This window comes from Ciconia boyciana, chromosome 7 (assembly GCF_034638445.1).
Source record: "Ciconia boyciana chromosome 7, ASM3463844v1, whole genome shotgun sequence".
Classification (NCBI taxonomy): Eukaryota; Metazoa; Chordata; class Aves; order Ciconiiformes; family Ciconiidae; genus Ciconia; species Ciconia boyciana.
The window spans coordinates 11,470,206-11,485,472 of record NC_132940.1 but is presented as its reverse complement, the minus strand read 5'-3'; the positions used below and the strand labels follow the sequence as shown (position 1 = coordinate 11,485,472).

Sequence of the window (15,267 nt, the reverse complement as noted above, 5' to 3'; positions counted from 1 at the left end):
CAGCAGGTTAGGTCAAAAGTTCAAGGATTAACTTGCTGAGCCTAAGCCTCCACTGTCTACCTTTTGTGACACCTTTTATCATGTGGAGAAACTGCTGCTATTCTGATTTAACAGCATTTTACTTATTCTTGCATGAGTACAACCAGTGGCACAAGGCAGCAGAAAACAGGTTCCATGATACACAAACCGAGGCAGGAAAACACATTGGCAAAAATGTTCAGGCACTGGATTTCAGCAGTCTTTGACACCAATGGCTCCAATCAACTCCAAATCATGCAGTTTTAAAACACAAAGAATTGGCCAGCTCATTTCTGCTTAAAGCCACAGTCACAACGCCAAACCCTTCCAAGACAGGGGTCAGTTTGTGTTGGAAAGGGACAACAGAACACCTGACCTGACCATAAGATCTCTAAATCAAAGGGAGGTTGGAATACCATGTCCCAGAGTGTTAGTAACATTGGAGTAAGTGGGGAATAGTTCCGATGATCTCTGTCTTTCCCTGCAGGCTCAGTGGACTGCACCTCCTTCAAGAACGGACTTTTCACTTGATCTTTCAGGTGAGAGACTGTAGATCTGACTGAAGCAAAAGGATAACACTGACAGTCCCTTAAGCTTGGCAATGCCTACTGGAACAATTACTGGGGGGGGATGGGGTGGGAACCACTCTGACAGGGTTCAAAGTCATGCCCCATAGCAGCAGAAGGCAGTTCTGCTGAGCAATTCAATTGTGTTTTCAGCAGATGAACGGTCTGGCAGCAGAACTTCTGCCTCCCCACCTAGCCCTGTTCACATTGTTATCTATCTCAGTTGTGCCAGCACAATTTTTTCCTGCAGCAGCACTGTGAAGCACATCACTTTAGGGGAAAAAAATACAAACCAAAACAATGACGCACTTGTTAGAACCAGCTCGGCTCCCTGATCGGATTTACAGCACGCCAACAATTGCAGTGGCAGAAACTCAGGAGGCAATGTGCTGTGAGGCCAGTGCAGGAAAAAACAGAGGGGTGGGCACATTTTAAGCTGATGTTGACAGCGCAGACACATCTCATGAAATCACAGCTTGACAACAGGTGGGAGAGTGACATAATAAGGGAAGGCCTTAGGCTTGTATAGAAAGAAATAGGGAATCGATATTTAATTACAGGAGAACTGTAATGAGTTCCATTATTGAAAACATCTCACCAAGTTGATACGATATCCTTTATCAAAGAAAACCTAATAATAGAGCTACGCTGACCTCCACACTCAGTGTCCACCAATACTTCCCCACTAATCAAGACAGACATTAATATGCTTATGGTCAAGAGGGAGAAAGATCAGAAAAACAGACAAGGAATTAAGATATCCTTTAACTCCATTTCAGTTACCAAATTGCCATGAGTCTTCAAACAACTTGTGTGACTATCTCTCTCGGGTTCCTACCTAATGCAGAGCAATAGTTCTTTAACAGGGTCAGAAAAAGGTTTCAAGAGCTGTGGATGGAAAGCAGAAGCAAAGTCCCTTATGTTATAAGCAGTACCACGTTGTGTCTTGGTGATACTTATTTACTGTTCTGGAGAACACAGAGAATGAAAGATCCTTTCTGTATGAATACTTTATGATGACACCAAACCACACTGTAGCCCATGTGACATCAGCATTAGCCTGAGGGAGATGAATGGGAGTGTTGTGTTCTTCCTAATAATTAAAAAAAAAAAACAAAACCATACCTGGAACACAGACACCTCAGAGAGACATCGCTGCCTTCCCCCAGAGGAGTGATGCATATTCTCTGGATGCTGTTTTACTGTAGCACAAAGCTGCATGGGGAACCAACCGCTGGGAACAGTGACATGAATCCTCAGCTAAATCTGTGACAGTTAGGACATCTGGCAGCTGTCCGAGGGCAGCTGGGGTTGGAGAGGATACAATTAAACAGAACCAGAAAGATCTAAGGATCCTCAACAAGGAAGCTCCGATGTCACTCATTTCTCTCCAGGGAGCTGGTCAGAGCCCTCGGGTAGGGGTGGAGGGAGAGCAAGGGCCAAGCTAGCGGAGGTTAGAGGCACAAGCAAAGCTAGTTCCCACCAGCCGAGCATGGTGAGAAAGGAAAGTGAGGGTGGCTGGGGAAGCTGGGAAAGAATTAGAGCTTAGGCAATTCAAATGAGCACCTCTTCTTGGAGGCACTGATTATTATTTTCAGTCATTTCAGCAAAAAGCAAGTAAGGTACTGTCCAACTAGCAACCAGGAGAGCATGTGGAGTCCACCACTGCCCTGACAAAGGGCTTGGGTAGGAGACAGCAACACTCCTGATTAAACAAGGCGGATGAGATGGCTCAGGGAAGCTGTGAGGTAACTCAGACCCTGCCAGCTCAGCTCCAAGGACAGCTGGGAAGGGAAGAGCAGGTACCCATTTGCAACGCCCGCATGGAATAAGCAGAAGGTGCTAACCCTCAGGATACAAACGTCTCAGTAACGGAGGCTGCCAGTTCACCCCCTTCACTAGCTGTCTCAGAAGGACTGAACGCCTTGCCTGCACTTAGCCAGAGGTCCTCACCAGGAAAGGGCAGACACTTAAGCCATACTCGCTTCAAGCTTTACCAGTTCAGGATTTAAACAGAAGACCTCACCTCACAAAGCTGACAAATCCACTACCTTCAACATCAGTAAAGCCAGTACCATACTAGCCACGGAAATGAACTGTGCTCCACAAGACAAATACTCTATCCAGGCAGGTACAAAGGACAGCTGGCAAACAAGAACAGCAAGATGAGACATCAGTCCCCAGCATCTCTGATTGCCAATCCAGCCCCTGTGAAAGCGAGCTGCAACAGCAAGAGCTGTCCTGTGGAGCTCTGAACAGCCACCAGCCAGCAGCACCCTCCTGTGACACACTCCTGCAGCTCCCAGGCAATTACTCCCCTTGAAACCCAAGAGCTGCACTTGTCCCTGCAGCAGCTCTCATGTGGCATGCACAGAGCTGGGCATCCCCCAAATTGCCTGAAGGTGTATGCCCTCTACCTGATGTGGCCAAGCTTCTGTTGGGTGCTCCACACTTCCATCCTGAGTTCGTCTAAAGTGTAAGATTGTGCTTTGTGGCTGCTCAGCAAATCTAGCACCTGAGAAAGAGGGGACAGTCACTTCCAAGCATTTCCCAGAGGCAGCCTCTGATCCACCACAGCACCATTAAACCCTGCAGAAAAATCATGTCCAGATAAGGTTGGAACAACTGAGAAAAAGTAGAGAGCTGGACACATAACATGCCACCATTGGTGAACACTTCATGTTTCCAGCACCAAAGGTAATGCTCGATTTCTTTATATGCTTCTGGGTTCAGATCACGATGCACCCTACCTGGCATCATCTGTAACCTCTTCTTCATGCTAGCCCTCCTCAGCAGGAATTAAAGTTTTGCTACAAGTAGAATAGCAGTGTTTTGCCCACAGTGATCACCTGACTCTACAGAGTAGTTGAGAGCATGCCTCCACCTCCCCTTGGGAAGCAGATTACAAGCCTTGGCTGTGCAAGTATCCTCCTGCAGCAGGTTTCCAGAAGAATGGTAACATGCTGCTTGGTGCAAAAGATAGATACAGGCCAGTTGTTAGCCCTACTCTCATTTCAACCCTTACCCCCCAGCTCTGTCCATTCCCTGTTCTCCCATCAAGTCTCTTCTGATTCTCCCTTCTGCAAAGGTCTGCAACCTACTTCTGCCACAACTAAAAAAATGATTGATTGCATTCTGGCTGCAGTAGGACCTGTTATATCTGAATACATACAAACACTTATCTTTTCCCCCACTTATATATATTTTGAAGATCACTTTCTAACTGCCATCCATCATTCAACACTGGAACAGGCAGGCCTCTTCAGGCTGTTTCAGCAAGCCTGTGAGGCAGGAAAGGTGCCTGCAGAGCACTTTGCACACTGGCTGTCTCAATCAAAGCCTTCTAGTGGTACTACAGTATTTAATAAAAATATTTCCTCTGTTGTGGCAGCAACAGCATTTTTCATTCTGGCTACTATTCACAGTAAACTCTTCATACACCAGTTTCAACACACAGCTCTCCTCCACAGATCCCAGTAGCAAAGCTTGCTCATTCCAAGAGTAGGTCTGCCACAGGCCATCAAACCATCCAGTGCCCGATTTTGGATTGAAGAGGTGTGTCATGGTTTAACCCAAGCCAGCAACTAAGCCCCACACAGCCGCTCACTCACTCCCCCCCAGTGGGATGGGGAAGAGAATCAGAAGAGTAAAAGTGAAAAAAAACCTTGTGGGTTGAGATAAAGACAGTTTAATACGTAAAGCAAAAGCCGCATATGCAAGCAAAGCAAAACAAGGAATTCATTCACTACTTCCCATCACCAGGCAGGTGTTCAGCCATCTCCAGTAAAGCAGGGCTCCATCACGCGCAGCAGTTACTTGGGAAGACAAACGCCATCACTCTGAATGTCCCCCCCTTCCTTCTTCTTCCCCAGCTTTATATACTGCACATGATGTCATATGGTATGGAATAGCCCTTTGGCCAGTTTGGATCAACTATCTTGGCTGTGCCCCCTCCTGGTTTCTTGTGCGCCTGGCAGAGCATGGGAAGCTGAAAAGTCCTTGACTAGTGTAAACATTACTTAGCAACAACTAAAACATCAGTGTGTTATCAACACTGTTTCCAGCACAAATCCAAAACATAGCCCCATACTAGCTACTATAAAGAAAATTAACTCTATCCCAGCCAAAACCAGGACAAAGTGTGACTATAAAGCAGCCCACCTCGCAGTGCTGACTTTGAGTTCTCTTAATTTAATCAGTTGCAGACATTTGGTTCAATAGTTCTTCCTCTTGTTGACCTGTGCAGTAAAGCAACTTGACCTCACACAGACCAAGAAAAAGGCCATGATTAAACTACATTCGGCACCTAATTTTCCATCTCTCTATTGCCAGGCAAAACGTTACAGAACTATATCCACCCACATCTCTCCCAAGGCAAAGGGTGGATTCAGAGGCTGCAGGCAAACGCCATGCATGTTCTCCTCCCACAGCTCTCCCAGAGCACAGCATGGAGTCACAGCTTGGCAGCCCTGTGTATTCTTCTTTACTTCTCCTCCAGCACTGCCTGTTCAGCAGTGTTCCTCGGTTTTATTTTCCTGAACAGAGATCCTCAACTATAACAAACATTACAGTGCTTCCCACCGGGGGCTGTTTCTGCTAGACCACTTGGGCAGCAACAGGTTGCCCTGTGCAGAATCAGAGTTCAGACCATGAGAGGAGCAGAACACACCACCACTCACTGACTTTATGCTGCAGTTGCTCCAACTCTGTCCTCACACATTCATCATTTTGTCACAGTAGTTTTTCACTGCTTAAAGAAAGTAGGAAAAGTTACATTTTCCTCCAGTACCTCCCCTGCACCAGCCCTGAATCTACAAAGGTCTTAGCACTGACATCTCATTTATTTCTTGTGGACTGTTGACACTGGGCTACAAATGACATGGACAATCTCACTGCTGGTGAAGCACTTGCTGTTGCTAGTTATGGCATTCACCTTTCAACTCCTCTGTCCTCCTTGGCAAGGCCTGCAAACTGCTCTAAGTGCTGTTCTGCAATCACTGAGCATCCTCTGTAACAGCAAACAGGAGAGGCAGGAGGTGTTAAGGTCCCAGCCTAGCTCGTCAGTTGCTGGGACAGAAGGGATAAGAATAGGATCAAAGAACACCTAGTAAGATGGTTTCAAGGTTCAGTCCCATACCAATCCCTGACAGAGGTAGGATACAGCAGTAGCCCAAGAATTCCCCTCTGCCACTATGCTGTATGCTCAGCAGACCATAGAAACCCTGTCTTCCTGGACCACTATATTCAGACAGAAAACCAGGCAAGATGCACATTAAGAATTCAAATATTTGAACTAACCACCCTCAAAGGCAACTTGGCCAGCTGACTAAACATTGTGCATCACAAGGGTTTCAGCAAAGGACTCCATGTGAGGATACCTGACTCTAGACCAAGCTTGGTCGTGGCCCTCCAGGAAATCACTTCAACTTCGTTTCCCACTGTCCATTTTCTCTCCTGGGAAGCAAAGGTGCTTCTCAGGTTTTCAGATCACTAAAGAAAAGGCAAAGGAAGAAATGAAAAATTCAAAAAGCCCTTTCTGCCTTGTATCCAACACTTTGTCTGTGCTCACTTGTTTGGCACGGAGATGGAGCTACATTGTGCCGGGCTACATTCACAGCCTGTTGTTTCTTCAACAGGACTTCAGCAACCTAGACAAGAAGTGATCTGTGTAAGAGGCTCTTGTAACCATGAGTGCTTCCATTCCAGTGCCTTTACCTTCACTACCTTCTAGCTTATTGATCTGCTCCTGCTGGAGCTCTTTCTCCTGCTTTAGTCAATTCACAGACTGATTCAGTTCGAGCGACTCAATGATCTGAGTGGATGGGCAAAAACAGATTTTGTATGAGAATAACTTAGTCCAGGAAAGAACATAGTTAGTAGGCTGGTTCAACTTCAGAAGCTGGAAATACAGGGAGACTTGGAAGGAACAAACCTTAATTCTAAAAAAGACCGAGGGGATTGTTCTGTCCTCCTCCTACAGAGGGCAGAGATACGGTAAGAAACAACTCTTGGGGCTCTAGAAGATATAAGGGAACTCCACAAAGTTTGCAGATCTGAAGTAGTCCTGTCCTCAAGAACTTGCAGTCCTGGCACCAGATCTTCATAACACTCAGGACTAACAGCTGGAGAACATTGTGCAAGAACTATAAAGATTATATTAAGCTGCTATAAAGATTAGGGTAAGGAGATCCAAATCGGAGGCTTGGTCTCCAATGTGGCAAATGTGTTGGTATGGAATAGGGAAGCTGCAAAGAACACGTACTTTCAGATGGGGAAGGAGAAAGGATTACCAGCGCAGAGGCCTTGCTAACTATTTTAGTGAGCAGCGTCCACCCACACAGGAAGGTGGGGCTTTCAAACAGCATATGATGAAAGAAAAATGTGCACAATGCAAAGTGGTATATAGCACGGATGGGCACACTGTGCAACTATGCTAGGAAAACTTGCTCTTAACAGAGAGGCAATCTCACCAGAGCCCTCAAATCACCTTGGTTTGGGACTGCTGCTAGCTCCGCTGTTGCCTCGCTCCAGCGTGGGAGACACACCCAGGTACGACACGGCTGCTGGGTGCCAGGCAGGCACTCCTCAGTCACAGCGTTCTCAGGGCCTAGTCTGTCAAGCTGCAAACCCACTGCCGATCGAAAGCAACAGGCGTTACCAGGGGCTGCGAAGGAAGGAGCCCACCTGGGCCTGCCGCATCCTTAAACCTGCCTCAGCTAGCATCTCGGCCGCGAGCTTGGAAACCGGCCGGGGCACGCATCGAGATACCGGAATTCTTGCCTTTCCCACTCGAACTACAGAATCACACGCAGCCGTTAGAAAAGGAAGGCCTCTACCGAGATTATCAGCCTAACCACCGACCCACCACGGGAGCAATGCGCTACTCGGGGACAGCAGAAGTTCACCGGCAGCTACCGGGACACGCGAGCGGAGCAAACAGGGTGTTGCGTAACGCCCTGTCGGCACGACCGCCGCCGCACCCTCCCCGGGGAGAAAGTAACGGTCCCTCCCTCGGGGCGCCCGCCCAGGCCGCCCAGCCGCGGGGCGGAAGGCGGGAGCCGCCCCTGGCGCCGCACAGGCCCGGTCCTGCGCGCGGAGCCCGCTGGGACATGGAGTCCCCGCCGGGCGGGCTGGCGCGGAGGGGAGGGCGGCGCGCACTACAAATCCCAGGGCGCCTTGCGCGGCGGGCCGTCTCCTAGGAGACGCGGCGGTGTGCTGGGGGGGTCCCGCCGTGCCTCCCGTGGTGCCCCGCGCGCAGCCGCGCGCCGGCGGGCTGTCAGAACTACCCTTCCCGTCGTGCCCCGCGCGGCGGGCGGCATGGAGGGGCGCGTGGCGGAGCGGCTCCGCGGTGCCCTGGGCCCCTTCGGCTTCGAGGTGCACGCCTTCAAGGTACTGGCGTCACGCGGGGCTCGCCGTGACGTCGCCCGTGGTGACGTCAATCAGAGCGACGTCACCGTCCCCGGCGTTGGCGGGGGTGTGGAGCGGCGGCGGTTCCCGGAGCCGGGGGTGACCCCTACCGCCGCTGAGGGGAGCGGTGCCGGGCCGAGGCGCCGGTCCCGCTGGGCGGCCCCGCGGCGAGTGCTCCCGCGGAGGGCCGGCCCTTTGCCGCCCCCCACCCCGGTCAGCCCCGGCTCGGGGGGGCTGCTTCGCCGCCAGGCTCCCGCCTCCGGCTCTGCCCGGGCCGCCGGCGCAGGCAGGACGAGCCCCAGTGCGAACGGCGCGGCGCCCGCCGTGCTCCTCGCGCGGCCGACGGCAGGCGGCACTGCCTCCCCGAGCCTCGGCCGCCGCCGCTCCGCCCCGCGGGCCCCGCTCGGGGGTGAAGCGATCCGTCTCCTGCGGGCTGGCGGGGGGGCCCCGCGGCGCCGCACGCACCTCCTCCGGGCGCGGGGGCGGCACACGGGGCGGCCGTTGCCTCGGGGGAAGGGGGAGCTCCCCTCCGCGCACCGGGGCCCGGGCCTTGGCGCAGCAGTTCGCGGGCTGGGGCTAGAAAGGCTCCCAAGGAGCCGTGCGGCACCGCTGCTAGCGTGCGTTAACGAGGAAGCCCGAGAGGTCTGTTTAGCCTGCCCGGTAAAGCAGGCCAAGGTTATTGCTGTGCCTTGGCACCGGCGGAGCACCCGCCGAGCTAGAGGTTTGCTCAGGTCCTTTGTGTTGGTCCTGGTCTGATAAGGTCAGGAGAGTTAAAGATACATCTGGACCGACAGAGAGTAAAGTCCTCTAAACAAGCTTAAATTTTAATCTAAATGTAGACGCACCTGTATATTAAAATGCAGGCTACTTCATCCGTTTGTAAATGGCCTGCGGACACTCGGCTCGTTCTGACCACTGAAGGGGTCTCTCCCTTGCAACCGAGGCAGCCTCTTCCACTGTCCCGTGTTGTACTGTATACACTCAGTTTCCACCAAAACTTAGGGGTTCCTTCTTTGCCCACCCCAGAGGCAATCTGCAGTAAATCAATCTACAATATCAAATACAAATCAACAATAAACCTGACCTTCCCCTCCTCAGGGAATGTTGTATTTGTCACCTGAAATGTTCGTATTTCCTGCTATATTCTTGATCTGACAGAAAGTAAAAGGGAATGAGGTGCTAATAGAAATGAAATCTCCAGAATCTGGAGAAGAATTTCATACAACTTTCTCAAAAGATAGCAGCAGAATGAGGGGCAAAACCAGATCAAAAAGGCTCCAGCTACTAGAGGGAAACCTTATAGTGCTGCATCTTTTTCTAGATTTAATTCTCATACAGCTAGCTCTGGTGTGCTGACTGATGTAAACTAGGAAATCAGCAAACCCTAGATTCACATCTCTCTAATTTCTTGTAACATCTCAATTCAGCATCTTAAACGAGCCACAAAACTGATGAAAATTTGGGGTTGATATAAGAATGTATCTTTATTATAAACTTAGTTTTCATTGTATGTTTCTATATGGGCAGGTCTGGCTGCCACTGTCACCTGTAGAGTCACTTTCAGATTAATTTCACAGATATTTAGAGATGACCAGTATTTTGCAGTTTCAGACTAAATATTAGAGTTACATTACCTGATAGCTTTCTGAATGTTAGACCTGGTCTTTGTGACATCCCAGGAGAGCGGGAGTTGTCATAACCTATAAAAAGACTGATGTTATTGTGCAATACATTAGTAGCAGAGTGCGGGGGGTTTTGGTGATTACCTCCTCCTGCTTGGCAGTTGCTGGTCTGAGCCCTGTCCCTCTGGTCATGTCTTCCTGCTGCCCTGGGCTTGATCCCTCATTTCTGGACTGTGTTATAACACATCCAGCCCTGGAAACAAATATAAAAATGTGACTATGTCACAATCCACACGCTACAGCTGACGGTTCTGGGGGATTCTAGCACTGCTAGGAGCTTCACATCCTTCATTTCCATACATAAATGTTTCCTGCTGAAGAAATAAACCATGCAGCTTGTCACATGAGCAAAATGGATGCACCAGTTTCTTTCTGGCCAATGCTGAGGAAAAAAAACCTGTAAAAGCTTTATCTAAACCAAAACGTCTGGTTTGCATTGGCAAGAGTGGTTGCTCATACTTCCCTCTACAGTTTCTGAGCAGAGCTGGATAAAGAGCAGTCTTGAGCTGAATGCAATGGATGATTCTTATCTCTCACATCAAGGTACAGCTTCCAGAAACTGTAAATCCCAGTATGCAAAACAACTTGGTTTGAATGGAAGGCACTAGGCAGGCTGCATATCTGGGTTGCAAATGAAGGTGGCTATACTTCTTTCCACTTTTTAAAATTCCTGCATGCCCACTAGCAAAAGAGTGGTGTCCCTGTTTTAATGGAGATTTGTTTTTCTTTGCCAAAGGTTGGATGGTACAACGCTATTCTCCAGCCAGCCTTTCATCTTCCCTACCCAGATGACACGCTGGCCTTCGTGGTCCTCAGCACACCTTCAATGTTTGACAAAGCCCTTAAACCTTTTGTGAACAAAGAACGGTTAAAAATAATCAGGGATCCTGTGGATCAGTGTGTTTCTCATCATTTATCGCGTGTGAAGGAGGTAAGAACCTGAAATACCAATTCCTTTTACTATTGTGGCATATAACTGGGGGTGGGCAGTAGACAAAGCCTTCCTGGTTCCTGCCCTTGTTGTCTCACAAACGGAGTTTGTTACCCGGTGTGCAACCAATACGCACACAGAGCCGAGATACCAGTTTATTTCAAGTTTTGCGCAAGACCGGGTGCTAGGTGGTAGCTCCACAAAGCTAGCACACCACTCGTTCATGCAGGTACAATATTTATACAGTCTAGTTATACATATGCATAAGTAATTACGCAAAGCAGTTTTCTATTGGTCTACATTTTCTTGTCTCGATCTTAAAGCTACAGTACCACTTTACTATTCTGCACACGCTCAAAGGTGAGTGGTCTCTGCTTGGGCCAGGGTCTCCAGCTCAAGGGGTGTGAATTTTAGTATTATAATGAGGATAGTTCGCGTGAGGGTGCTCCTTATCACACTTCTACTAGTAGTTTCAGATTGTTCCAAAAACATCTTAATTAGCTTACATATTTCACCAGGATGTGCTTCACTCCCAAGGACAGTAATTCTTGGTTAGACCTTCCACATTCCAGTATGAATCCCCCTTATCAACTTCATGTATGTCTCAGCCTTCCATTATCTTTAGAGCACTCATCATAGCTAAGTGCTTAGGTCAGACCGATCTTCCATGCATAATTGTATAATGCTGAATTTGATTGACTACACCCCTGCTCTTGAGAAGGGTAAAGCATTATTCGTGATGGTAATTCTTACTGAGAGCATCAACAGGCTGTTCACCTGCTTTACTTGCATATTCTGTCTCTTTGCCATTACAACCTGTAGCTATGCAGAGTGCTTTACAATCATAGTTTGAAAACCCAAGGCCACAAGCATGCTGATAGGTTTCAGCAGCAGGATGTGGAAAACTGCAGGCTTCTCATGTGCCTGATTTGCTGGCATCCAGCACTTCTGTAGTGGCAAATCTTTTTCCATGAGCCTGGGCTGATGTTTTTTAATTTTCCCAGAAATTCCCCGACCAGAAGGTGGACGTCATCTTTGATTACGAGATCCTGCCAAGCCGAAAGCCCAAGTTCTTGGCACAGACAGCTGCCCATGTTGCTGGAGCTGCATATTACTACCAAAGGAAGGATGTGAAGCTTGATCCTTGGGGTAAAAAGGTGAGGCAAAAACACAGTCTGGAAAAAAACCACTGAACTGCAATCACTGAATTGTACAACTGTTGTTTACTCACTAGTTCTTCCTGCAGGAAAATACAAAGTCCAGATCACATATAGATGCATAAAGTGTTTCAGACAGGAATCAGAAGCTTCTAGGATTCTTCGGGGTGGTAAGGAGATGCATACATGGAGAAGAATAGCTTGATCTATTAAACCTACTTAGGAGAATAAATTTCAGTGGAAAAGAAGACCTGTTGCTTGGAGCATTATAAATAAAAAAATATTGCACTGTGGTTAACTTCTGTGTTAGATTTTCAGAAAGGGACCTCTCCCCACATTACAGGGTGGTGTGTGTGGGCACAGGAAAATGGGAATGAAATGCAGTCCTTGAAGCCACATGTTCAGGAAAGAGCTTTCCTTTCTTCTCTCCATAGCACTCCAACAGAGGTCTAGGAGTGTGAGAAGTTGCATCAAAGCTTGATGCTTTGAACTCTAACCATTACTAAAGACAAAATGAGACATCCTAGATCCTTCTTTTTTCCTTCCAGAAGATATATGGCGTATGTATCCATCCCAATTATGGCGGTTGGTTTGCTATCCGGGGTCTCCTCCTGTTCCCAGATATTCAGGTACCGTTCCTGGAACAGTTTGCCCCTGTTGACTGTGTGAGCACAGAGGAGAAAAGAATTGAGTTGCTGGAGCAATTCAATTTCCACTGGCAGGACGGCCGCTACAGGGACATAATTGAAGTGAAGGAAAGGTACTCGGAGGAGCAAAAAGCCTACTTTGCCACTCCTCCAGCGGAGAGATTCAGACTGCTAGGGCTGACACAAGAAGCCCAGAGAAGCACATTTCACTAAGTAACGTGGCTCCATGGTGGGACAGAGGGCAAGCAAACTGTAACTCATCAGCACCTTCTTTTCCACGGTGCTGAGGAGGAGGGCGTGCTGATACAGAGATGGCAAATCCAAGCAGCGTGTGCAGCGTCTCAATCCAAACATCAGCTTCTCAGAGTAAGAGGGAGCACTGCATCATAGCACTTGTGGTCTGGAAGAAGGCGGGAGCAGTCCGTTCTGTGCTGTTGCTGATTTGGTGTGTCTTTTTGGGAGTCTGGTAAGATGCCGATTAGCCTTTGGTTGGGAAAAGTTCAGACACCCTGGCAACTGGAAAACCTGTGCTGCTCATTAGAAAAGTAATTTTTGTTCTCAAGAATTTTCTTTCCAAATGTTTTGGGTTTATTCTGTGTAAGACTAAAGACGTTAATTTTCAGTCATTGTACTATGACTTTTTTTCATCTGAACTCAGGACATATACTTTTTTTAGATGTATCCAGCATTTTATTACCCTGTGTCATAGCCCTCCCTGGGGAATCGATGTTCAGTCTTTTAAGTCTTGCCTTCCTCAGAAAGAAAATTTGTCCTGTATTCCCTCACTTGCAGTGAAGCTGTCTTAATTTAATTAAGAAATCTTTTAATGTCTCCTTTCCTTAACCTCCAAAAGACAAATCTCCAGAGATAGTTTCATTGAGTGGTGTGGTCCTGCACATGGAGTGAGCAAAACACAGCCAAGAGCAGCTGCCTCCTTCAGGGTAGTTCCAAAAGGGAAAGGGACAGTATTGGTCACAGCTTGGTCTGATATAAGGTCACAGTTTGAGTCTGATGCATTCATTTCCTTTTCACCCAGGGTCAGCTTCTCAGAACAAGGTGATGTCTTTAGGTCAGTTTTAAGCACTTATCCACTGTATAGAGCAGCTGACTAAAATCTTCAGAAGGGTGCTGAATAATGTCAGTGTGAGAGGAGTTTTTACTCATATTAAGATAACTGACTGAAAAAATCAGTTCTTGTGACCTTTTTCTAAGGTAGACAATGTTTGAATTTAAAGTATTTTTCAGTGTTATGCCAGCACATACTGCAGTTTTACTGCCATAGTTTCCGGTTGTACTTCCCATATGGGGGAGATCATAAACCTGCACGCACGTAAAAACCATTGCATGAAGCATTGTCACATGTACATGCAAGCAAGCAGAGGAAAAAAAGGGAAGATATTAATGACGTTCAGGTTACTTATATTGCTGGATAAAACACCTTCAGACAGAAACATAACTTTTTTTTTAGATTACTTTGTCCTGTTAGATTTGTTCAGAGGCTACAATGGCAGCAGGAATCAGGAATTAATTTATCTTAGAGCACTTTGAGGCTCAGGCCTCATTAAAATAATATATTATAATAAATTAAAATATATTTTGTGGGACTTGTTACTTGACTGCAGTGCAATGCTGCAGATCGCTAAGCACTTTTTCCCTTTCCTTGATGTCAACATGATGATGCAAAAATACTCACTTTGCAGAACTGAGCCCTTTCTTTTTATTTTATTTCGTGATTCTTCATACCTGTTGGAGACCCAAACACTAAGGTTGCCCTCACAATAAGTCACTGCTTGATATATTTTTTCATAGTCTATATACTAAATAAGCATAATCAAAATTCAGTGTAACAAGTTTGTTCTCCTGTGAACAGAGCAGTGAGCATGTGATCGCTGGGTTTGTTCAGTGTATTTGCTGTTACACAAGAGTCTTTGTTGCTTTCCATGCTTTGTTCACCACATCTAAGGCAGACACCTGACTTACTGTGTGATAGTGGTATTGTGATTTTTAATTTAAGCAAGATAATGAAATTTGTTTAAATTCTGTTCTTTTGTTATAGAAGTATTTCTGGTTTAAATGTTGGTTGACCTTCCAGAACTTTCCAACTGAACTGTAATTTAATAGGGACTTAAGTTAATGGTTCATATTAGTAATATATACAAAATACTGATTCTCTTAGAAGGATACATACAGAATGGAATCGGATTTATCTTTTTACATTACAATTTAAAGTAAAATATTTTGCTATTTTGGGGTTGATTTCTTATATATGTTTAATATTTTGTCTTAGTTTATTTATTAAACAGATTACCATATCCATTTCATTTCAATTTTTGTAATTTATTTCTCTTCAGATGGTATTTTGGTTAATAAAATTGTAAGTAACCCTCAGTAATGAGTATTTTTATTTAAGCAATGCAATTATTAACTTGTGGAGAGCTAAAGATATTAAAGTGAGAATCGATCACTCCGTTTTTAACATACTGAAAATAGTGAGCTACCCAAGACACATAGAATCCAGTATCTGATAACAAAATAAAAAGTTAGTTATCTTAGTAGAAGTTAGTAAAGTGTTATGGCAGGCTCATCTGGGATATCAAAATTAAAACATACAGCACATTATTAATAAGTCTAACAAACATTTATCTTTACGGGGTCTTTTCAGCAAGATCATTTAACAGCAAGCACATGACAACGCACTTTGATTTTTTCCTCTGTTCTTGCAGTAACAAAAATTCAAGATGTCCAGCGATACATAACTGATAATTGAGGGATTTTCCCTCACTAACTTCAAAGTAATACCTGTAAGTGCTGGAATTCTTATTTGTTAAAACATATTAGTGAATACTGAGTCATGGTAAG

The 15,267-nt window shown here is 46.6% G+C and overlaps 1 protein-coding gene and 1 long non-coding RNA gene across 5 annotated transcripts in view; one reads left to right on the top strand and one right to left on the bottom strand.

Annotated features, from left to right (window-relative positions):
* Positions 1-7,718, bottom strand: part of LOC140653845 (uncharacterized) — a 25,353-nt gene extending 17,635 nt beyond the window's left edge. For both annotated transcript variants that reach the window (XR_012043249.1, XR_012043250.1), the window contains exon 1: positions 7,072-7,718. This is a non-coding gene — a long non-coding RNA (uncharacterized lncRNA). The remainder of the gene's footprint in view (positions 1-7,071) is intronic.
* MMACHC (metabolism of cobalamin associated C) lies at positions 6,807-15,267 on the top strand. 3 transcript variants are annotated; one of them, XM_072866426.1, is made up of 4 exons: positions 6,807-7,133; positions 10,410-10,604; positions 11,609-11,761; positions 12,310-15,267. In XM_072866426.1, exons 2-4 carry the CDS (start codon positions 10,500-10,502, stop codon positions 12,619-12,621), a joined length of 570 nt encoding a protein of 189 aa, XP_072722527.1. In that variant the 5' UTR covers positions 6,807-7,133; positions 10,410-10,499; the 3' UTR covers positions 12,622-15,267. The 3 variants fall into 3 exon arrangements, with proteins under 3 accessions (XP_072722527.1, XP_072722526.1, XP_072722525.1); XM_072866425.1 differs by lacking the exon at positions 6,807-7,133 and adding an exon at positions 7,844-7,973 and having other exon boundaries at positions 12,313-15,267; XM_072866424.1 differs by lacking the exon at positions 6,807-7,133 and adding an exon at positions 7,844-7,973.